This window comes from Ochotona princeps, chromosome 11, assembly GCF_030435755.1.
Source record: "Ochotona princeps isolate mOchPri1 chromosome 11, mOchPri1.hap1, whole genome shotgun sequence".
Lineage (NCBI taxonomy): Eukaryota > Metazoa > Chordata > Mammalia > Lagomorpha > Ochotonidae > Ochotona > Ochotona princeps.
Window position 1 is genome coordinate 15,417,186 of NC_080842.1, and position 24,808 is coordinate 15,441,993.

The 24,808-nt window shown below is 47.9% G+C and overlaps 1 protein-coding gene across 2 annotated transcripts in view; it reads left to right on the forward strand.

The window, feature by feature from the left end:
* Window positions 1–11,888, forward strand: part of MFHAS1 (multifunctional ROCO family signaling regulator 1) — an 82,673-nt gene extending 70,785 nt beyond the window's left edge. Inside the window, exons 3-4 of one of the 2 annotated variants that reach the window (XR_009246260.1) lie at window positions 5,059–5,170; window positions 9,728–11,888. Coding sequence is in view for 1 of the 2 variants with exons in the window: in XM_004592686.2 (XP_004592743.2) it covers window positions 9,728–9,761 (34 nt within the window). In the remaining variant the exon portion in view is untranslated. The remainder of the gene's footprint in view (window positions 1–5,058; window positions 5,171–9,727) is intronic. The other variant, XM_004592686.2, reaches the window with a different exon arrangement.
* The last annotated feature ends 12,920 nt before the right edge of the window (window positions 11,889–24,808 follow it).

Consider the following 24,808-nt stretch of genomic DNA (forward strand, 5'->3'; position numbering starts at 1 on the left):
TGACACAGCCATCAGGGCAGACATGGCAGACGTATGGGTCTTCCGGTTGATACCCCACACCACTCCGAACTTGACAGTTTCTCTTTCATGGTTTTTTATTTCGTTTTGGTTTTACTTTTGCTAATACAGTCAGCACGTCTTTGACACCATCATTCATATGCTCCCCTCCACCACCACCACCCCCCGGTTAAATCAAGAACAATCTACAGTACCTTGGTCTTGAGTATTTTGTAGGTGCATGGTGGGTACGCTTAACTGTGTTTGTGGAAGAGTCAGTGGGGCTGGCTTCCAAGGACAGCTGGGATCATCAACTAAGAAAAGCCTGAGCAAATCTGTAATCGATGAGTGTGGGGTTTTGTTTGTTTGGGGGAAGAATTGGGCTTTTGTGGGTTTTGTTGTTTTTAGGTTTGGGTGTATTCCATGATTTTTTGTTTCAGTACAGGACTCTGGTGCTCTCATCAGCTCCTGACAGTCATGAGCTGTGCAGTTGCCACCACCTCCCCCCAAAACATGCTTAAAAAACAGAGAACTAATACCCATCAAGTAACTTCCGGGCAGAGTGATCGCTTGGTACTCAAGATAAACTCACTCTGGGTTTTCGGGGTTCATTTTGTTTCCAAAAGTATTGAGAAACAGCAAGTTCCTCATCATTTGAATGGAAATGCCTTTTTAAACCCAAAATCTTGAAAATAAAGCCATGGACCTGCTTGGATCAAATTTTGTTATCTGTGAATTATCAGCAACATGGTGAAACCAGCCCATCATGTACCTAACGCAGCTAACTTGGACCTTCCTTTTCTTTTTGGCCTCCTAGGATTACTTTTTCCTACATAAGTATTTCAGAACTGGGAGAGTGGGATACGTGTGTGCATTTGAGAACCATGACCTTGGGAAATTCTCATGACGCCCTGAGACAGGGGCTCCCTGCAGCCCGTGGGTTGCCTTCTGGGGAGCTGTCACTCCTTAGCAGTGTGAGCCTGCTTCTCTGCAATCTGGGTGGCTCATCAGGCAGAGCCTCCCCATCCATCTGCACTGAGGAAGATCACAGAACACCCAGGAGAAGCTCTTATCTCATGCACAGACTTCCACAATGCTAATATAGCTCCCATGCACACAGTCTCATTCATCTCTGATAGGACTGTCAGCCACAGGAAAATATTACAACAGGAGTACACAGTAACATCATGTGAACCAGACCTTTCCCTTTCCTGGAAATATTAAATAGGATACGTTTCATCTTTGTTATTATTTTTTAATTTCTGTACACTGGTCCCTTTCTTTCAGATACACCATAGACCCTGCAGGGTAGGGGATAGCGAGAAGCAGTTATTCATCATGCCAAGCTGGGAAAGACCTTAATCTTTTGTTTAGCCATAGATCCATGCCATTTGACTGGCAAGGTAGGAGTTAGATGGTCCATTGATGCCAGAGACCTCCATGGCTCCGAGCCTCTCCCTCTTGGCACTTTATTGAACATAAATGAACAGGCAGCCTGCAAGCCATGAGCAATCAGGAGCTGCCAGCCTCGGCCACCTGGACGCTGGAGGAAGCCCTGGGAGGAGACTGAGCCACTTGTGACCCAGCCATCTGAGTCGTTTGATTTGGAAATGGATCATGAAAGAATCTCATGAAGGGGACAGCAGCTTTGCAATGCAATTCTCACTTCTGAATGAAAGAATCTCCTCTAAATAGGAAAATTTCCCGTTCCTAGCCAGCCTTTTCTTGCAAAATGATTTTTTTCTTTTTTAAACTATGAAAGCCAGGAGGAAATGATCTCATGTCTGACCATTTCTACAAAAACAGTTAGATTCAAATCCTATACTTGAGCATTCTAGTCTTACACCCCACCCCCAGCACCCACCATCCCAAACCCAAAACCCAAAGGGACATGCCTGAAGGCAGGGCGCAGCCCAGTGGGAGGGCTCTTTCACAAGTGGATGACAATGAGTTGGAAGTTAGAGGCTCTAGGAGTCGGGTGGGCACCCCTCAGGTTAGCTGTCAGCACAGGTGGTGGGTGGGCCTCCTCAGCTTGGGGAGCCTGAGGTCTGGAGTTCCAGCAAGCACTGGTTAACCCCAATTAACTTAGGCAGGTCACCGCAGAGTGAGCTTTGACTTCCTCTACCTTCTGGTAAAGTGTACATGTGTGGACAAGATCTGGCGTCACTAATTAGGCATGCACATTAGACTTCCCTGAGGAACAGATGAGGCTGGAGCCACTCTAAAGCAGAACAGACATTCAGGAGATTCCAGGAGGTGTGTGTGTATGTGTGCTGGACTTTCCCAGCTGTCAGAGTCCTTCGTGCCTGTGATAGTGAGCACCCCGGCCCTGGGCCCCTGTATTTGGCCCTGTCACCTTCCTCAGGTCTGGAACAGTAGTCAGCACTGATGCGATGGTCCATGCCACGTGGCTCTCAGCTTCAGCACTTGACCTGCCACTCACAGGTGGACACACCACTTACTGCTGGAGTCAGGAGAGGGTTGAGAGGAATGGGAAGAATGTTCCAGGCAGGCATTGGTAATAATCATTGAGCCCTTGGGCCACTGACCTAGGGGGGCTTCTAACAGACATCCCCCACTTTTCTTCAATGAATTGGTTCAGTTCTCCTTTGTAGTTCTGCTCAGCCTTATCACTTACCTGCCTAGCTTGGCCCACTGTGCTGTGTTTGGTTTCTACAAAAGAAGCCTTCTGCAGTGAGGGTTTGACTCTTCCTATGAGTTCCAAATTTATAAAAGCTTCCCAGGCACGTTAATCACCCACAAGGAAATAAAAAGTAAGTGGTGATTCTTCTTGCTTTCCTTGTGCAACTTGTCCTGGTGCCGGGGATGGGGGCGGTTGCAGGCTCCAGCAGCAGGTCGCAGAGATGGGATGCAGAGCCTGCACTCCTACCCAGAGGCCTGGGGGGATGGGGGCTCCTGGCCTCTGCTGATGAGGATGTAGAGCCTCCACTAGTACCCAGAGGCCCAGGGAGTGTGTGTGGCGCGGGGGGCCTCCTAGCCTCTGCTGAGGAGGGCAGGTGGCATGTCCAACATCGAAGAGCTTGTTGGGATGGAGACGGTTGTGTTGGCCTTTATCTTGGAGGTTCACTGTGCAAGATCAGGCAGTGCCATGGGTCTGTGGAGGGTGCCAGGGGCTGAGCAGGTGTGGAGGGAGACTCCCGTGCAAGGCAGGAGGTAGAGACACAGGAGTCAAGGTTGGCTTCTGGCTTCCCCAATGAACTGTCCTGCCACAGCAACCTTCTGAAGGCAAGCCCTGAGGCCCCAGAGACCTCCCTGAAGGGGCCCTAAAGATCCAATCTCCACTCCAATCCATCAGCCTTTTTCATGAACCAAAAGCTGTCAATATAAGTCTCTAGGGCTGCAGTATCTTCAGTTTGGGGTTCTACCCAGTCCCTAGCAGATAGAAGGGTGAGTAATTTCCACACTAACTGTGGCCTGATCACCAAGCATACCAGCTCTTGTGAGGAGATAAAGTGAGCATTCATCCAAGAGCAAATTTCCTGGGATTGTTATGGAAGATTCTGGTTTCCTTGAGAATACAGATTGTTTCAGGAATGTTTTCTCAAGCTTACAGGTGAACAGTTTATATACTGCAGAACTTCATTCATTCAGTCAGCATTAATGTATTTAGAGTTGTGCAATCCAGCACCCCGATCTAATTTGAGAACATTTTTCCAGCACCCTAGAAAGAAAACTTGGGCCTAGTTAGTGTTTCTGAGTCTAGTATCACACCCGCTTCAACAAAGTTAGTGAGCATTTTCAGTGTTGCTTTCAGAAATGACACTGCTGCCTGTTTGTTCTCCTAAAGGTGGGAAGCTCTGGCTCTGATTTGGCCTGAAGGCGGCATGCTGGCTTGCTCCCTCCAGATGCTGGGGGAGGGGAGGAGGGACAGCAGACAGAGCCTCCCTGAAGTCTGCCAAATTCACTGAGCTTTGGAGGTTAGGGGCCCCAGGAGACCAAGCACACCCTTCGCAGTGGGAGAGCTAAGGAGATGGTAGGAAGTTTGTGAATTCTGTCTCTGCTCAGTGGCTCTGGGGGAGACTGTTTTCAGCCCTCAGGGAGCCTGAGCTTATTTGGTCAGGTGGCAGCTTGCCAGCGGCGTTTCATTTTTCTGTGCCCCGCTGAGTGTTCCTCTTCCCAAAGAGGTTCAACCCAAGCCTGTTTCCCCTGCCTCTAATTAAACTCTGCTCCGGGATATAATGGCAGATAACCCCACACCTGCCACCCACGTTCCAATCTGCAGTTTCTTCATGGACTTACCCTGGCCGCCACAGGAAATGGGCCATCCGTGGTCTCTGCCCATGACACCTCGGTGGTGATGCTGCTGCTGGGACCTGGTCCATCTGTGTTGTCTCCTCTAGGGAGCGCTGGGAGCTCCCGGGGGGCTGAGGAAGGAAGTAACTTCTAACAGGGCAGATGTGGGCTTGTTTAAAAAATTGTTGGGCTGTTTCTTCCTTTTTCAACCACTCTAGAGGGCAAGGCAGCGGTGCCACATTGCTGAAGTGCGTTTTGGAAACGTGCATTTTTGCCTACATGCTGTGGATGCCCCATTCAAGCCAGCCGCTCCCCACCTCTACTTAGGACTGCTGTGAACATGCGCAGAAACCCGGGGCTTGATTCACCCAGTTCTGCCAGTTACACGGTTAGGATGTCAGAAGGGTGTGTGAGGGTGGGGAGAAAGGACCTTCTGTGAAGATTTCAGGTCCTTTCTCACTGGACACAGGCAGCAGGGTGGCTAAGTACGCTCCAGGCAGCTGGTGTACACCTGATCTTTTTGCTTTGTGTTTTAAACGAGATCCTGCAGCAAGAGAGATCTGGCTTCTTCAAATGACTCAGTCATGGGAGGTGGGAAGAGGCAGGAATTTCAGGAGAACAAGAGAAGTACGGAGGTCATCTGGGGCGTGGCTCGCCCTGGTGGGCATCGGTTTGTTGTGTCCTGGCCGAGGAGTGGCACAGCTCGTTGCCTTGCTGCTTTCCAGGCCAGGGACAATAATGTCTCTGTGATTATTTAGTCTCCCGTCAGTCACATTGATACTGGCATTTTTCCCCCTCTCTGCTTAGGTACCTTCATACTTTCTTGGAAAATTAAGTGGAAAAGATAGTGCTACTTTCCCTTATGCCACCATTTTTACTGTGCCCAATCTGTGACTTTGGGAGCACCTGTTGTGTAAGGGTAAGTCTCTGGGAAGCATAGAGGTTCTTGAATGGGGAAGGCCTCCTTGAGGACTCAGTGAGTGCAGAGAGGGTAAGGGTGGGGAGGGGAAGGGATGAAGAGCCTCCACAGAGCCGGGCCTCCTCGGGAAAGAGTCAAGTCATGACGGGAACCAAGCATCAGGGAACTACTGGAGTTTGCCTTCGTTGGCACTAACACTGCTTGTATCGACAATCCTAGATGCTTGTTGGATGAAAGAAATCATTTTCTTAAAGATTTATATATTTTTATTGGAAAAGCAGATGTACAGAGAAGGACAGAGAAAGATCTTCCATCTACTTGTTCACTCCCCAAGTAGCCACAACAGCTGGAGCTGAGTCAATCCAAAGCCAAGAGCCAGGAGCTTCTTCGGAGTCTCCCATGTGGGTGCAGGTCCCTGGGCTTTTGGACCTGCTTTCCCAGGCCACAAACAGGAAGCTGAATGGAAAGGGGAGCAGCCAGGACATGAACTGGCATCCATATGGGATCCCAGCATTTGAAGATAGAGATTAGCCTGTTGAGCTAGCACACCAGCCCTGAAAGAAGTAATTTTTAAAACTGACTCGAGCATTGTGAAGGAAGAAGCCCCTTGACTAACCGAGCCTGAAGGTCTGTAGGGATGGTGTTTGTTTCCTTGAGGCAGTGTGAGCTTTGGAGTCACTCCCTGAGTGTGAATCTTCACCATTTGTTCCTGCAGGGACTCTGCACAGCAGGGAGATACACGCCAGGGGGATCTTGAGAAAGTTGCTGAGAAATGCTGATTATGAGAAAGAACCAGCACACAGATTTCTAAATGTTTAGCCCCAAAATGTCTTTCTGTGACATTTCTGAAGTGGCATCAACACTAACCTCATCGTGTTCTTGTGAGCATTTTAGACTTTTAAAAATACATATGTATTTGTTTTTATCGGAAAGGAATATGAACAGAGAGAAGGAGAGACAGAGAGAAAGATCTTCCATGTACTGGTTCTCTCTCCAAGTGGCTGCGATGGCTGGCGCTGAGCTGATCCAAAGCCAAGAGCCAGGAGCTTCTTCTGGGTCTCCCACATGGGTGCAGGGTCCCAAGGCGTTGGGGCTGTGCTCGACTACTTTCCCAGGCCACAAGCAGGGAGCTGGATGGGAAGTGGAACGACTGGGATAGGAACTGGCACCCTTATGGGGTCCTGACACTTGAAGGGGAAGAAATCAACCAATTAAGCCATTGTGCTGGGCCCTTTTATGTAATTCTAAGAATAAATAAATGCCCAACTCAAAGTAACAGCTGTTATTCCCACTTGCAGTATCAGTGGTGTACACTGGATGGCATATAAATGTGAGAACTGCATAGCACCCCTGTACGGCCAGAATCCTGACATCTCTGTCGGTTAACTAGTGAGTGGATGCCAGACAGGTGGATGATAATAGTGCTGGTCCAGTCCCATCAGGGTCAAGGTGAACACATGAAGATCTGTATACAAGGCTGTCTACAGCTAGCCTTCACGCCCCAGCCTAACATCATGGGATGTGTGTTGTGTGAGAGATCCTATCTTTTATTTTGCAGTGCCAAAGGCCTGAAGCACCCTAGGGAGAAGCCTCAGAGCCCAAGCCCCTGGACTCAAAAGCCTCCCACAAACCTGTGAGTCACACATGGCAGACCAGCTGAGTCACAGATCTTGGCATGCCCCCCAAGTCACGGTGGCCAAGTGCACCGCTGGACTCCAGGTCCATGCTGTGGCTGCTGACTTTGGTGCCGGGTGCACGGCCATGAGTACCCTTGCTTGCACATGTGTTCAACTGTATGCTACAGGGTATGACAATCCCCATCCCTCACACACTTCCAGCTGGAGTACCCCCTTCAGGGTCTCTCTTTTAGGAATCACAGGTGGAGACAAAGAGCCATATCGGCTGCCTGCCTTGGGTCATGACTTCGTCTTGCCCCAACCTGCACCAAGCTGGGGACCTTCTCCTCCCTTCCCAGTGTGATCTGTCACTGAGCCCTGTGATCCCATCACTCCCATCGTGTTCCTGTGCCTCGGTGTGATTTGGCCCGCATCACCCTCCCTTGAGCCCCCTTGGGTTCAGTCTCATCTGCCTCTAACCTCCACACTAGTTTTTGGGTTTGTTTTTTTGTTTTGGAAGGGTTGTCTTTCACATCATTCTTATCTTTTAACATTGAACCCATCACCGGCTCTCCCTATTTGATAACCTTGACTGGCTTCCTGATGATTCCAGATTCAAGTTCAAAATGCCAAGCACTGACCCTCAAGGCCCTTCCCAATCAGATGCCAGCCACTCCCTTACTGTGGGAGGAGTCACCCTTCTTGTGTCCCTGGCTGCCACCCTACTGTCCCTCTCCGTGAAGGCCCCCAGTCCCCAAGGCCAAGGTCAAGTGTCAGCTCCTGATTCTAACTTGTCACTCTTCCCATCTGCTAATACTGGGTATGCCTCGTGAAAGGACTGTGTCTTACTTGTGGCTTTTCTTTCACCCCTTACTCATTCAGCAGATCTTTTTTTGTGTCCCTGACCCTCCAAGAAGCAAGGGGCCGGGTATGGAGAAGCAGAAAGATCAGAGCTTGCCCTTGAGATTCTTGTGGCCTGCTGCTAGGAGGGAGTGGGAATCAGAGGAGTAAGCACACAGACAAGTGAGGGTGGCGTTCCAGAGGACATGTGATGCCTGCCTGAGATGGTGCTGTCAACAGGCACCTGTACACGCGACAAAGCCAGAGTCAGCAGATGTCCCAGGAAGCAGCACTGGTTCTGCAGGATGGAATGAAGGGGTGTTCTGTGGTTTGCTTATTTATTTATGTATTTGAAAAGCAGAGGGACAGAGATAGAAGAGACACATGTGCAGAGAGAGAGGCGTCGATCTCCCATTCACTGGTTCACTCCACAAATGGATGGAACAGCCAAAAGCCGGGAACTCCATCCAGGTCGCCCACATAGGGTGGCAGGGACCCCAGGACCTGGGCCATCACCCACTGCCACAGGCACACTGGCAGGTAGCTAGATCAGAGATGCTGAGTACTGGAGCTTGAATCACTCTGAGATGGGATGCGAGTATCCCAAGCTGACGTCTTTCCCTGCTGTACCATGGCATCAGTCCCCACAGGAGTTTATGGAGATGGAAGAGCAGCAAGAGACAGAGGAGGAGAGGATTGAGTGGCTCTAAGATGGCAGTGTGCAAAGAGGGATCTTGGTGTGGAAGAATGTTCAAACTGGCTCATCAGTAAGGTCTCTTGGCTGGGTGCGCGTGACTAGGAATCCTGATGTTTCTGTCTTCCATGTGGCCTGGGAGAGCAGACAGCCCGACATGATGCACGTTTCTGAATGTTCATCAGGGTCTGTGAGAGAGGCTTTCCCACATGAACCGAAACTCAGTGCCCAACTCAGTGCACACGTGCATCTTAACAGTGCAAGTCTCCTCCAAAATGGATCCATCCCATTATTCCTGGAATCTGAAGCTGTTTTCAAAACCTCCTGTGCCAGGAGTCTGCTATGTTAATAGCCTTCAGAAACTCCTGAATGGCTAAGTGCTTATAAAAATAGGCTACTCTCCCTAGGGCCCCAAATGCCCGGCCTTGCCTTTAGCTAGCAGACATCCTTGGGCGTCAGCTGACCCTAGTTAAGGGTCAGACTGGCCCCGCCTCTCAGTAAAAGGCAGAGTAATGTGCAAGCTATCTGGAGTCACGAATTACTCAGATCATGCAGTTGGAAAATGGAAGGGACTGGTTTGGGGTGTTGTCATTGTTGTTGGGCTCACACAAACCCATTGCTAATTCTTCCATGGGCTGGAGATGCCCATGTCTTTATTGGATAAGGGATTAGCAGTGTCCGTGAGGTTGGGTAGCAAGGTTTGGGGACCCAGATCATAAACCCTGCTACCCTCAACCCCGGTGGTTTTCCTTTCCTTTTGGTGTCATCATATGTTTCAGCACATGTTGCAAAAACTTTGAAAAACCGTGCGTGCCACGTGTCATCACAGGAAAGCTAAAATAATGGATGGGGACAATGGATGTTTTCCCCCTAAGCAGTTTGTTTGTATTGAATGGCACTTGTTCAGCAAGCTGGGGATGCAGGCGTTTCTTCATTTGATGTTCATCCCACTCCAGATTGGAGTTGATAGCCTGGTTTGTGACATTTGAAATCCCATCACGCTCTTTACTCCAGAAAGACGGTCATTCTCATCGCCTAGTATGCGTTTCTGTTCCTGCAGGGCTCGCCAGGGTGTCTGTGTCTGTGCATTTGTGTTTATTGGGAAGAAGCAGGTCTGTGTGCAGCATTTGGGGCAGTTTATTGGAAATCTGGTTAAGCTTTAAAATTATAACAGGGTACAGGATTAAGGCATGTTAATGTAGGTTACTCTTTTTTTAAATTAATTTATCACTAAAAAGACAGTTTCCTGTTATGGAGACTCCAGTAGTTGTCTAACACTTGCAGTTTTATAAGGAGTTCCAGAAGTAGCCACAAAACTGCACAGGAAGCAGATTTCCACCATCACTTCCTGTTTGAATCGGGTGCCGTGGTCTTACCCCTTTGGTCATCTCTGCGCTCTCTTTGCAGGAAGAACGTTGGTGAAAAGCACAGAAACCAGTGACTTTCATGGCTGTGACATTTCTGTGGAGCAGAGAGCGCACCAGGACTTCCTGGGACCACCCCACCACCACCACCACCCCTGTTTGGCCCCGGCTGGCCCTCCGCACTCCCAAGCACGTTCTGCTTGAACTTGAAGGAAGCAATGTTCAGTGTCTGAGAACCCGGAAGAGGTGGGGAGAGGGCAGGGGAAGGAGGGGAGAGATTATGGAGCAAATGTTTTACAACCTGAACCTCAGAACTGTGATCCTCCAAGGAGAGCACTACTTGAAGACAAGGAAAAAAAAGTCGGACGGCTTCTCAGGGATTTTGTTTTCCGCGTACATACAAGCCATAGGTTCAGTCCGGGTGGCAGTATTTCGAGCCCTCAGATTTCAGTTCTGTTCAATGTGAAAGAAGGATCGACTGACATTCATCGCTGTTCCCGTAAACTAGTGTAAAATATGTATATGTTTATCTTTATTTTTATAATATGCAAATACATTTAAATTTATACAGTTTGAAGCTTCTAGCGTTAGTTGACACTGGGTGCAATATTTTGCATGAGAACTGTGCCAAACTGGAGCTGATCTCTTCTTTTTCCCGTGAGACTAAATTTTTTTTTTCTTTCTTGATTTGTCAATCCTCCTTCTCAGATGTGAAAAACAAAACAGGTGTTTGTCCAGGAGCCCATGGTTCTAAGCTTGCCGGTAGGCAGCTGGGCCCTTAACTGCGTTTGCAACCATGGCTTGGTCCCCACCCTGCTTTTCCATAGTGATCCCTGCCTGTTAGTCACCAGGCATGGCACAGGGTGATTCCTTCCCTTCCTCCATGTAGTCTGAGTGTCGGGCAAAGCCAGAGGCACCATAGCAGTTAAAGGCACCCTGAGCCTTGGCCTAACTTAATGCAAATCAGGGGTCTGTGACTGGTCAGACCCAGGGGCTCTGTGCTAGTAAGTCCCTGTCTGGACAGTCTGGGAATCAGCACAGCACTTTCACACTGGCTGGTGGACCCTCCAACAGCGGGCTGGCCAGGTGGAAGGCTGGATCCCACCTTAATGGTAATAACACACAGAGCCTCTCATTGGACACAGTCTGCTGCCCAGGGCCAGCAAAATGCTGGATTTAAAAACCTCCATAAGGTGCAGCTAGAAAAGCAAACCGGCAAATCACTTGTTCTCTTTCACCCAGTTGGGGCCAAGCAACATACACTGTAGTAGTAGCACCTAAACTTTGGAGAACATAGAAGCCGTATGTTTCCCTCCGACTCCTCCCCCTGGAAATCAGACACCATGGAAAGCCAACCGTTTCTCACCAGTGGCAGGCAAGGAACGAGTCAGCTGGTATTCCTCTTCCACTTCTTGTACAAAGTGTTGATTCTTGGAATGCCACAGCCTACAAAACGCGCTCCGAGAAATAAACAAGTGGCTGCATTGCAGGAAATTACACATTTGTTTGGTGCAGAATCTGCTGTGCCCAGCAAGGCCACTGGGCTGGCTCTGGGTCGGCCGGTGGAATTTATCTGACTTCCTCCAGCTAGAAAAGAGTCCCACAGATCAGGTGACACTCGAGTGTCTCCACACTTGAATGTGGCGTTAATCAAGTTTAGGGGGTTCATTTGCTTTTTGTACACAGTCACAACATAACTCGGGTTGATCCTTTTGTCACAGTTCTCGTGTGTGTGTATATGTGTGTGTGTGTGTGTGTGTGTGTGTGTGTGTGTGTGTGTACTGAATGGTAACATTTACTTGCTTCATGAACTATTGAATTGTTGGGCAATAAGTTTTTTCTTTTTTAATTGGCATAAGACAGTTGCCACTGTCCATTGAACCAACTTTGACCAGTCTTCTACATGAAAAATATTCTGTTAAGTGTATGATGTTGGGCTGACACCCCCAAGGGAGAGGGGGGCATGGAAAATGAAAGAAGTGCTCCTCAGAGCAACACATCCCTCCCCCCAAGTGTCTGCTCCTAGTGTGAACAAAGTGCCCACAGTCTTAATATCTGATTTCTGATAACTGATGTTTTGTGCCATCACTGGAACCCTAGAGAAGCAGTGTAGGAGGTAACATTGGTGTCGCGTGGTTCTAGAAAAAGGGTGGCCCCTGGTGGAGGGTCGTGTAACCACAGAGAAGCCCCAGGAAGGCAGAACTAGCTTGGAGGTGGGGGGGGGGCGGGGCTCGGGATACAGGAACACTCTGCTCCATGGCAATTTCTGCTGTCTGTGCAGGAAATTCCATTTTCTCTTTCAACACCTGCAAAGACTCAGTCACTGGCTGAGGCTGACAGCCCATTCACAAAGCACAGGAAGAATGGTTTTCCAGCCGAGGAGTCCCTCGCCTCAGCAAAATATGCCTTCCAGGTTTATAACGGTGTCTCTTGCCTGAAACTGGTGGTATCAAAACCACTTCCTGGAATTGTAAGCGTGCTGCCAGAACAAATGTCTTTTTCCCCCTTCTAAGAGAAAACAAACAAAAAATACATAGAATGACAGTGCTCATATTTGACACTTGTACATTGGACTCTCTTTGAATGAATAAAAAGGAAAGGGTTTGATGTAATTCCTGACAGAGTGCGTGTTGTTTTCCATGCCACAGTTTGTGAATTGTAATTGTGGTTTCCTATTTCATTGTCATAACCAGGCAGAAATTTAAAAAAATTTTAATAAAAATACAAACAAATGATTAAACCATGATACTTTTAGAATTTAGTTATTGCTGTTTCTGTGGTTTCATTTTGATCACAAGAGACCATGGTGTTGCATTAAGTCAGGTTTGCCCTATGGGAGGTGGGTGGCAGTACTCTCTGGGGACTGGGTCCTAGCTGGAGAGGGACCCGGAAGAGTCCCTATTTTCAGGCTGGACCTTTGACGCCTCAATTTTGGGATCTGTGGTCTGCTATATTTCTAAATCAAAGCTTGTGGATTCAGGGAGGGCGTAGCAGTTCCCATGCTTTTTCCCTATTCAGTTTTTCACTGAAACCCACACCAGTAAGTATCACCCTGGGGTAAGGTGGAAAGCAAGAGTGAGCACCTGTGTGGAGGTCTGAGAAGATGAGAGAGGGAAGGGCAGAAGCAGTAGGCCCCAGGCCAGGAGGGCCTTTGCGGGACTCAGGACAGGCAGGGAGAACCATCCGCTCGCTGTCCTGGACACATGCACACATTGCCAGCAAAAACTGAGATGCGGGGTAGCTGGCATTTCCGAAGGAGTGCTGCAGCCACAGGCAGTTTCCATGGAGTGACCACTGGACCAGCTGTCTCCAGATAACACTAACGACTCCCACTGAGAACCACTGCTGTCCCCTGCCGGCTGGAGAGCTCAGGAAGCAAGTGTCATCAATGCAGGCTCTGTTTTCCTTCTGCAAGCAACTCCACGTCCCTTAAACTTGCTGAGCAGGTCACACACTAAGCCGTGACAATTTAGACGTGCATTATTTATCAAGTATCTAGCTCCTTCCCAAGGCCATTTACCTACCTGCTTGTGAGTTTATTGAAGAAGGTTCCATGTTTACTGAAATTTAAAAGTGAAATGCTGGGCACTTTCAAAGTTGCCACAAGGTGGCAACTTTGGTGGCGAATTCAAATGCTTAGCATCTTCTTTGCAGGTAACTGCTTCCATCTCCATCAGGGCAGGTTGCCTGAAGAACTCCCCACTGATGAGTAGGAAGAGGACTTGCAAGACAACAGGCTGCAACCACTCTCCTGGTAACAGACTCCCTGTTAGAACACAGGCCTGCAGCCTGGCGTGGTAACCTAGCAGCTAAAGTCCTTGTCTTGCACATACTGGGATCCCATATGGGCATCAGTTCTATTCCCAGTGGCCCAGCTTCCCATCCAACTCCTTGCTTGTGGCCTGGGAAAGCAGTTGAGCGCAGCCCAAAGGCCTTGGGCTTCTGTACCCATGTGGGAGACCTGGAAGAAGCTCCTCGCTCCTGGATCCAGATCAGCTCAGCTCCAGACATTGCAGCCAGCTGGGGAGTGAATCATCAGACAGAAGATCTCTCTCGGTCTCTCCTCTCTGTGTATCTGACTTTCAAATAAAAACAAAAAATAAATCTCTAAAAAAAATACAGTCCTGCACACAGGGTGATTTTCAGTCTGCCTTGGACTGCCCATGTATACAGTGGTACTCCCATAAGGTTGCACACCTGGTGACAGGTGGCAATCCTAGTCCCTTCACGTAGGCACGTTCCATGATGTTTGCACAACATTGAGATCACCTAATAGTGCATGTCTCAGATGTGTTCTTTCTTGTCACTAAGGGACACAACTACTGTGTTGGGAAGCTCTTTCTAAAAAGAATCACCTCCTTGTTCAAGGAATAGTTTGAGTGAGACAAGTTTTTCTCTAAGCAATGAGAATAATCCAATGTTTCCCAAACTGCTCTATCAAACATTTGTGTCTCCTGGGATAGTAACATAGGGTTCTAATGTTGTGGGCTAGGTTAAGGCCAACTATTTATTTTCTAGGTTCTTGCTTCTTAAAAAGCACTTAAAGTATAGGCACCAACACGGCTTAAGCAAGTGGTCAACTTTATTCAGAGGGTGAGGAATACAGACAAATGTGGACCATGTTTGGGGGGAAGTGAGCCAGAAAGCAAAAGAGTAAGGGAGAGAGAACTTTAGTTCTCCAAGTTCATGTGCAGGAAACAAGAGAGTAAGCAGGCTCAGGGGAGACTAAGAGCTGGAGCATGTAGAAGGTAAAAAAAGGCTGAAGTGCCAGCAATGAAACCCTCCCTAGCATGGGCTTTTATAAAGCTTGAGGGGGAAAGTCACACAATGCAACCCCACCTCCCCCAGTCCTAGGTAATGATTGGTGCCCTCTGAGGCACAGGTGGACAAAAAGTATTACATACATGGGGAAGGTACAGCTTCCAGATTCACGAGCCTGAACTAGCTGCTTTCCCTACACCGTATCATTAGGATCCAGTAGTTGCAGAGAGAATGCATTAAAGCGCAGGAATCCTTCCTGCCAGGACTGTCCTTTAAGATGCTGATGGAAATTTTGAGTCTCCAAAGTGGGAACTGAATGTGCAACCTTCCCACACGTGTCGGAATGTGGAAGAGAGGCCTTCTCAAGAATAGTCTGTGGACTTGGATGTGCCCCACCCTCCCTCCCACCAGCCCAAGGCCATCTGAGACCAGTTACAGAGCCCCTCCAGAATCAGAGCTGCTCTTCACAGAACCAAGAATTGGAGAAGTGAACACAGCTGAGTGGGACAACTTTAGAAAGCCAACGGGCACGCAGATGGCAACATCTAGTGACTGGACTCTAGTGTGTAGGTGCAAACCAGGTTCTGCTGCAGGCTGACCAGTCAGAAACCAGCCTGTGAGGCATGCATGGCTGGTTCCAGGGGGCAGCTTGCGGGGTCCTCATCCTCCTTTATGCGCATGCACAGCTCATCAGGCCAGTCTCAGACTGGTGGAAATGGGTTTAGGCAGGCATGGCATTGAACTCTACAAGCAAACTTAAGAAGTGATGCTACAGTAACCAGGGCAACAACTGATTTCAGAGTTACTTCAGGTTCCAATGCAAGGACACAGGGCTTTGTCGTGGACTGGGGGAAGGTGGAAGCCTCCACCACCCTTGGGTGGGGATTTGGGTGCAGGGTGGAGTAGCAGAGCAGTGAAGGGTGCCAGGAGCTCCATGATGCCAGCCATGAGCTAGGAAGCATGGGGTTTTACTAGCACCAGAGGGAGGAGCGCCTACAGGACCTTGTCAGTGCTGAAGTGAAAGGCCATGGCACATCGCGATGCTGCGCCGGCCAGTCAACAGTACTGAGCAGAGCTCTCCCGGGCTACAAGGGCTGAGACCTAGGGCACCGCCACACTCCCTCCTGGCTGGAGGGCTTGGTGCATGCTATTCAGGAGGCGACTGGGTTATGAGAGTAGCATTAGGGTCCTTGTGGAAGAAGCGCCGGGAGATTGAGTGGCCTTCGTGCCCTCCACCATACACACAGAGGCACCATCCACAGAGCAGGGAGCAAGCCCTATGGGACACTGGATCACTGATGCCTTCACCTTGGACTCCCAGAGCTGTGAGTAATAAACTCCTGCTCTTTCTAAACTGCAGCATCTGAGGCGTTTTTCACGGCAGTCTGAGCAGACTAGGAGACCAAGGCAGTCTCCTGTGCTGGGCACTGTTTAGGACAGTGGAAGAGTCAGCACTGGATGGGCTACACACCGTATTACTCACCCTGCACCCCATGCCTGTACTTACCCATCGCTTGGCCCTTGATTCACTCTGCTTAGACTATTTCCTGTTCATAGAATTCCCATCGCTAGCTGAAAGAGCTGCCCATGCCCAGGTCCGACTAACATGCTGCCTCCTCCTTATTGCCTTCCAGAATTGTCGGGCAAAATTAACATCCCTCTCCTGCATATCACTTAACCTTTCGTTGGTCATCAGAGCAGGTGTGCCATCTGCTTCAGAGTTCAAATTATGCCTATGCTTAATTCATCTTCAGAAACATAAACCACAAGGGAGGAGAGACTTGGCCTGGGTCCTTCCTCTCTCTAGAACCAATCCCAGAACCTCCATCCAAGATCCCCTCTGTGTATTTTGGTATAAATTCTGCTCATAACTCCTGTGAGAATCTAAGAGGAAGTAAAGAACATAGTATCGTTCCCAGTTTCCACATCCAAGAATATGGCCACAAGGTTTGATCACTCCATTTGCTTAAGTCAAGTAGTGCTGTGTAATTAAAGACTGGAGTCCCCTTCTTTGTACGGATCCGAGTTCTCCGTACTTTGTGGGTAAACTTGTCATTTCTCAGCCTTGGCACATGGTCACTCTTGCACAGCTAGGAAGAGAGCGTAATGAAATAGTTCCCAGTGCTTTGAACTGGCAAGTCTATGTTTAAACCATTACATGCAAACAAGCTAATGTGATGCCATTGCTAAGGTTTAATGGCTTGGGGTCAGGAAATTACAGTTCCCTAGTTAGACATTTCACTGCGATTGGTTTGTGACTCCTTGAAAAGGAATCTTGCGTTGGAGTTCTTCCTTCATGCACTGGGGCTGATTATTAAAAGGGGGCTATGAAAATGACTTCTGAAGTGAGTTTTTATTTCTTCATGAGATAAAGTGCATCCAGCTTCTGGGAGATACTAGAATATTTCACTCACTACCTTTATGTAGCAGCAACACGAAGCAAGGCTGACTTCTGATCTAATCAGGCTTCTCTTTCAACTGATTTTGCCAATGCCCTGTGAACACGGGCTGGAGCACAGCTAACAGAGCACCGGGAAGACCACTAAACATAGGATCAGAGGACTTGACTGAAGACCTGGAGAGGCTCTGGCGTGATGGCTCAGTAGCTAAATCCTCACCTTGCAGGTGCTGGGATCCCATGTGGGTGCTGGTTCATGTTCTGGATGTTCCACTTCCCATCCAGCTCCCTGACTGTGGCCTGGGAAGGCAGGGGAGGATGGCTCAAATTCTTGGGACCCTACATCTGTTTGGGAGACCCAGAAGAAGCTCCTGGCTCCTGGCTTTAGATCAACTCAGCTCAGTTGCGGCCATTGCAACCATCTACGGCGTGAACAAACGGACTGAAGATCTTTCTGTTTCTCCTTTTCTCTCTGTAAATCTACCTTTCTATTAAAAATAAATAAATATTTAAAAACAAAAAAAAAAGACCCTGAATCACCTCTGCCCAAGAAACCATAGGATCTGAAGCGTGTCTTTCTCTAGGGCATTGGGCCAATGATTGAGCTTAAGCTTGAACTTGCTTGCAGTTTGAGTTGAATCTGGGGCAGCTCATTAAACTACTATCCCACATCTACTGACTTACTGGAGCTGACCCATCCACACTAGGGTTATTGTTCTCATTGTGCTGAGTCACACACATGTGCTGACCAGTTCTCTTTGTAACTAAGTCCGCCTCTGCCACATTGTGGCCTGAAGCAATAAGATTTGGCAGAGCCTGGGATAGTTGCCCCTTGACCATACATGGCATTAAAGAATTGACTATAAGACTTCTGTCTTAGGGGGTCATCAATAAACCAATTTGTGGGATCGCTCACATTCAGGGATTTCACCAGGAATTATTTTGAAGCTCAAAGACAAAGAACTAAAAGTTCTGAAGTAGAGAGATTGGAGGAGTGATATATTAGCTGTGCAGGGCTGATTGCTGTAACCATAGGAAGATGTTTTACACAACTCAAGGAAGAAGGAAAGTAAACCTCAACAGGAAACTTTGTGCTCTGGGCATCTCTGTAAGACTATTTGGGAAGACCTGTTTTTGAAACACGGACTGACAAGACCAAATGTGAGGCCTCTCTGGGGTCAAACTAACTCAATAGAATTTAAAGCAGACCTATATTGCCAATTTAGGATTGCAAAACAGAGAAAAAGAGAAAGGCGAGAAAGACTCAACAGGATGATGTTGGCAGACCCACCTTCACTGGAGCTCTAGGCATTCCCATAGCTTTGAGGTTTGCCCCCAGTGCACTCACATGCTAAGGGAATAGCAAAGGTTGGATCACTCTAAAAGCAACCGGAAAATGGCAATTTAAATCATCAAAGGGAGAAAACTAGAATGGTGCTCAGTCAGAATAGAAGGAGCCAACAAAACCACATGGCTTTACAGATGTAGATATAGAAACCGATGGACTCTCGAGACCCAGACATCAGTCTCTGGCTCTGGTTGCTGGGACTGTCTAGGACCAAGGATAGCAGCAGCGATGGACATGCTCAAAGATGGATCTGGACCTGCACACCTCCCTCCACCGCTGGAGCTGCAGCTCATGGGAAATCAGCCGATTTCAGGGCTAGAACATCTTGCTGTGCAAAACAGGAAGGAAGGAGGCACCCCAAGAATGATGGGGACATATCCTCAAGAAGCCAGATAGCAGAGGTTCCCACTGGACAACCCTGGGACAATATGAGCAGTAAAATAAACTCAACAGATTATAAATCATGAAATAAAATTAAAATCCATGACTGTTGACCCAGTAAATGAGGAGCAATTGGATGAGCAAAAGCTTGTGATCATAATTGCCTTTGGCAAGCTCACCAAGGGAAGGGACAAGGGAAATCTGGAAGATAACTAAAGCTGCTGGATGGTGTTTAGCTGCCTAGGGTAGAATAGCATTTACAGTAGCATGCAGATACTACATTATCAAAGGCCCCCAGTCATGTGCCAGAGCCAGAGCCTCCTCATAGGGCGCGCCAAGAACAAACCCTGCGTCACTCCCATGGCATTCTTGCCAAAGCAGCGGGACAGGAATGCGATGGAGAAGAAACTGCCAACAACTCCAAGTCTGTTACAAAATGATTATGGATACCTTTCAAACTCTCAGGCAAGAAAGAGCGACTCTCCAGGCAGAAGAAAACCAGAAGAAAATAGGCCAAAGGTGACCTTGGACTGATGGCTGGGCCAGACTCTGTGTGAGAAAGAGAGAGAGAGAGAGAGAGAGAGAGAGATAGTAAGATAACCTGTGACATTAAACAAACTCTGCAGTGCAGTGGAACGGTTGTAGCAGTTTTAATTTCATGACTTTCAGGAGTCTAACCTGAGTATGTGCTATAAGATAGGTCTTGTTTTTAGGGAGCAAACATAGAGAAGTATTTGGAAACAAGAATGCGTGAGGCTTGCAGTTTGCCATCAGATGGTTCAGATAAAAAAGATACGCACACAAGAGGGAGAAACACAGAACAAATGGGATCCAGCATTAATATTTGGAGAACTGGGGGCAGAGTGCATTAAAATTCCTTATCTTATTTTTGCCACTTTTTCACAACTTTGGCACTATGTCAAGAGAAAAGGTACAGATAATGAGGAAAAAGAAAGTGTCTTTCAGTTTTGCTTTTCCTCTGCGTACATATATACATTTACATGCGCATATATGTGGAAGTGTTAATAGTGCTTATAGCTGCATTGTGAAATCACATGTTTATTACATGTCATTTTAAAACATCTATGCTTTCATGTTTTACACATCATCAACCATATGCATGCATTTCTCTTTATTCTAACTATCTGAGCTATAAAAAGTGCGACCAGGGTCTGCAGTGCTGGCCTGCCTGTCTCAAGATCATTTTCAGGGCCGGTGGGCCTGTCCCTGTCGCTGCTCTGTCATGCCTGGAGACACCCATTGGGCTGCACCCGCAGCTGTGGGGCTGCCAAAATGGATCTGAATGGGACCGTGGGACAGCTGGAGTCGCGAGTGACTTGGCGTGTCACGTGCTCCTCCTCCCAATGCGCCGATTGTACCACGTGACAGAAGGAATTCGAAAAGCGTCAGTGTGGGCATCCTCTGTGGTGCGCAAGTCCTCCTGTCACTTCCCGGCACGCTAAGAATTCCACGGGCGCGAACATGGACTAGTGAGCCTGTGCTGTTCAGATGTCCTTTGGAACTTTATTTTTTCATTATTACTTCCATAGATTAATGAAACCTGTTTCTTAATTTGGGGTGCCTTGGGAAAGTACTCTTTTTAGCTGCCGTTTTCTAAAAATATTTATTTTTTTATCTCAAAGGCAGAATTACAGAAAGAGGGTTTTTCCATCCCCTGCTATATTCCCCATACGGCTGCACAGTTTGGGCCAGGGCAGGTCAAAGCCATGAGCCTGGAACTCCATTCGGGTTTCCCATGTTGGGTTTAGGAGCCCAGGTGCTCCTACCATCCTCCACTGCCTCCTCAGGGAGCTGGATGGGAAGTGGAGCAGCTGGGACTCCAACAGATGTCCCTATGGATGCTGGTGTCACAGGCAATAGTTTACCCCATGGCATCTCAACAGCCACGAGTTGTAGTTCCTTAAAATAAGTTTGAAAGTCGCACTTCTCGCTGTATTAGGCAGAAATAGCAGAAAGCCGATAGCTGTTAGTCTGGAGCAGGCAGCTGAACCATGTGGAAGCTTGGTGGCTGGTGAGAGTGTGACATGCTGACATTCAGGCTTTAAGGTTTGCCTCAGAGGACTGGTGTGGCACAGTGGGTTATGCCACCGCTTGGCACACCCACATCCCATATCAGAGCACCAGTTTGAGTCATCAGTGTTCTGTCTCTAATCCAGCTTCCTACTAATGCACTGGATAGGTGATCATTGGTGGCCTGAATACACAGGACCCTGTCACCCACATGGGAGACCCTGACAGGCTGCTGGCTTTGACCTGGCTCAGCTCTAGGAGCTTGAGGGAGTGAACAAGTAGATGAAGACTTCGTTCTCTTTCTTTTCTTTTTTTTTCCCTTTGTTACTGTGTTTTTCAAGTAAATAAATCCATAAGCAGACCTGTTGAAAAATAGTTTGGTTTATGCAATGACAACCTCTTAGACCAACAGACTTTCCAACTTTCCAGTCACTCCTGATTTTACGCCAAGTTCAGGGATCCCTGAGTTTCCTGGGGCCGTGGGCAGAAGATGGCTCAATGGGCTACACACTCAGAGGGGAACTTGTTCTCTGTCTTTCTCAGACTTCCAGAAAGAGCCATTGCAGCAGCAAAGCCCAGATCTAATTGACGATTCTTCTCATACCATAAAGCTGAGTTTTTTCTCGTTTGTGGTCTCGTGTCACGTGTCCAGTTGTTCCAGCCATCTGAGCATCTTTTCTGCTCCACTCCGTTTAGGACACACTCTTGTGTTAAACAGCACGCCTCTGGGAGACCCCACTGATATCCTGATATTTGCAAGGCACTTAAGGTGACAAGATGCATATCTTTACAGTCAAACCTTTAGTGTTTCCTATTTGCTTTCCAAATATTGAAAAGGACTGTATGGTAAGAATGTATTATTCTGTATTAAAATCTGATGTTGCATATTGTCTTTTTCCAGGAAACAACTTAAAGTATTTGATATTTATTAATGATTTATTATCCTGTATTACTGTTTTTTATTAATGCTGTTATTATTGCTGTATATCTAGGACAAGAGTGGTAAGTGGTCTTAGGCCTCAAATGTGTCTCTGTTATTTGCAGCATCATGATTTCCATATTAATGATTTCATTGCTTTTGAATTATGGTAATAACTAACCCATACAGCTATTCAAGGCAGATTTAACATATTAATTCATTTCGTCCTTGTAATCATCTTATGAAGCGGATGCTAATATGCCCTTTTCACAGATGAGAGGATAGGCACCCAGTCAGTAGTACCAGTCACACAGCTATTAAATGGCAGGGCGTGGATTCAAATCCTGGAGCCAGGCAAGGTGCTGTGGCCTAGCGGCTAAAGTCCTCACCTTGAACATGCTGGGATCCCATATGGGAGCCGGTTCTAATCCTAGCAGCCCTGCTCCCATCCAGCTCCCTGCTTGTGGCCTGGGAAAGCAGTCGAGGACGGCCCAATGCATTGGGACCCTGCACCCGTGTGGGAGACCCGGAGGAAGTTTCTGGCTCCTGGCTTTGGATCTGCTCAGCTCTGGCCGTTGTGGCCACTTGGGGAGTGAGCCAGCGGACTGAGGATCTTCCTCTCTGTCTCTCCTTCTCTCTGTATATCTGACTTTCCAATAAAAATAAGTAAATATTAAAAAACAAACCCTGAAGCCCAGCTATGGAGCCAGGCTTCCAGCAGGTTTTCACATTTTGTTGTGTCTGAATTGCCTTCAGAGGCACATTACAAGACCAGCTCTCCCAGTCACTGGAAGCATCGCCTACTGCCTCCCAGGGACGATCCAGCGGGAAGCTATGTGGTGAGCGCAGCCCAGACTGGAATATGGGATGCGGGTGTGCAGCAAGGAGCCGACCACTCCTCCCCAGCTTTATTTTCATTATACCCTATCTGATTGTAAATTGATATCGCTTAAGCTGAACCTTTTTTTAATTCTTGAAAATGTAGCCAAGTGTTTTCAAGTGTTAAAACTGTGACAAGGGTGAAATAGCCGCAGTGGTGACTGACTGCAGCCCACCTCCAGACACATCCCTGGGGTCACCAAGCTCAGCTGGCAGGGGAGCCACCGAGAGCGGCTGCGCCACCTGGTGGTCAGAGATGGTGGTTGCTGGTGCTCTCCGGCTGCCTTGCTGCTCTGCAGGAGTCTTCTCCCTGACCGCTTATTCTTCACCCGCCAGCATTTGCTGCTGCGTCTCAGGTCTGCGCGGGATGGTTGGACTCTTTCTGTTGACACTCTGCTATCCTGCTGGCTTAAAATAAATTCCCAGCCATCAGACTGAAGGCCGTTCCTGTAACAAAATCGCAGGCTGTTGGCTCTTCCCTGAGATCATCACCCCAACTCAGTAGTGATGGGGATCCTCTCCAGGCTTGATCCATAAAGGCCAATCACAGTATCCAGTGTCCTGGCAAATGCCTAAAGTCCTTATGTCTGTTTGCTAACAATCTTACAGGGCCCATGTTGGTGTCTACTGATTCCCACAACGGAAGACGTAATCCCAGCCTCCAGCCAGTAATCCTAGCCTTGTGTCATGGATCCACCTGACTGTGTAACTTTAACATTACACACACATTTAGAATGCTTCCAAAGGTTCATGAAGAATGCATGTTCTGAAAAACAATTTGCATAGATTTGAAAATGATTTTACATCAAAGTCGACTTGTCTTTTAATTCCTTTCCATAAATTTTTGAAATTAAAAAAAATTTATTTGAGAGCCAAAGTGATAGACACAGAGAACATCCATCAATGGTTCACCCCCTAGATGTTTGCAACAACTGGCTGGGCCAGGCTAAAACCAGGAGACAGGAAGTCCATCCAGGTCCCCCAGACGTGTGTCAAGGACCCAGTTACTTGAGTTATGTTAACAGGAAGCCAAGTTGACCGTGGAGGCAGGTGCTCTGTTACAGGATATGGGTGTTACAAGCCACAGCTTAAGCCCACTGTGCCTCAATCAATTTTTGAAGATATACCTCTGCTGTACCTGGTCAGGTAAAAATGAATCAGAGGCTGCCTTTTGGTCACAAAGTGCCTCACTTATTTCTTCATCTACGGAGTAGAGTATTATCCCTGCATCAGGTGGGGTTCAGCCATTCTCCCACCTGCGCCGTTTTTATAATCTCCATTTCATGCTGACTCATTCATATAACAAGTGTCTGTTGCACGTGGGCTAGGAGACGTGGCAAGGCAGGTGAGGGGGCACAGGGCCAGGGAGGGCTTCATGCTAGCAAGGAGTACATCTTAAAAAGTCCGATGGGGTCTTCCCGGTTAGCAGGACAAGACAAAGCATCTTCCTGTCCAGACAGTGATGGGGACACGGGCCCTTTAACATGACGTAGAGAATGTTGGTCGTAGCCAGTTCTCCAAAGTCCTGTTCGGTGAGATGAACAAACGTCCCCTCATTCAAAAAGCAGGAGATGATAGCATACACTAGGGAGAGACACAAATACTCAAAAGAAATAACCCCGCTGAAAAAGCAAAGTCAGAGGTAGGGCAGGCGTGAGGGGAGAGAAGGCAGGAAGCCAGCTGTGGAAGTAGAGCTGTGGGCAGGAAGGTGCCACAGTGCCACCCACCCAGGTAGAGCAGACAGAGCTTGACCTAGGAGGGCAGGAGTGCAAAGATAGGCCTTGTGAAGGAAGAATCGATGGGCTCATTGATGCAGAGTTTGATGAAATGGAGAGTTAAAAGTGATTCAAAGAACTTGTCTGAAGAGTAATTTGGAGGGAGCTGGCGTGGTAGCATAGTAGACTAAGCTTCCACCTGCAGTGCCAGCATCCCATAATGGATGCTTGTTCGTGTCCTGACAGCTCCACTTCCGATCCAGCGCCCTGCTTTTGTGCTGGGCCACTGCACCCAAAGGAGAGATGCAGACAATGCTCCTGGCCTTGGACCCAGCCAGCTCCTGCCATTGCAGCTATTAAAGGAATGAGCAAGTGGGTGGCAGAGTTCTGTGTGTGTGTGTGTGTGTGTGTGTGTCTCCTTTTCCTTGTAACTCTTCCTGTTACGTAAAAATAAAATCTTTTTTAAAACAATGATTTGGAAAAACACAGTGGAAGCCTTCATTATCCCAAACTGCTTAATTTAATCAATTTACTTCTAGGAGTTTATTTAGAAACCAATCCCAAATAAACATAATTGCGTACATAATATGCTTATCACAGTAGTGGCATAGCAGAAAATCACTAGAGACAATCAGTGGAGCTATACATATGTAAATTTTGGTACAATCAAAAGAAGAGATAAACATTTTAAA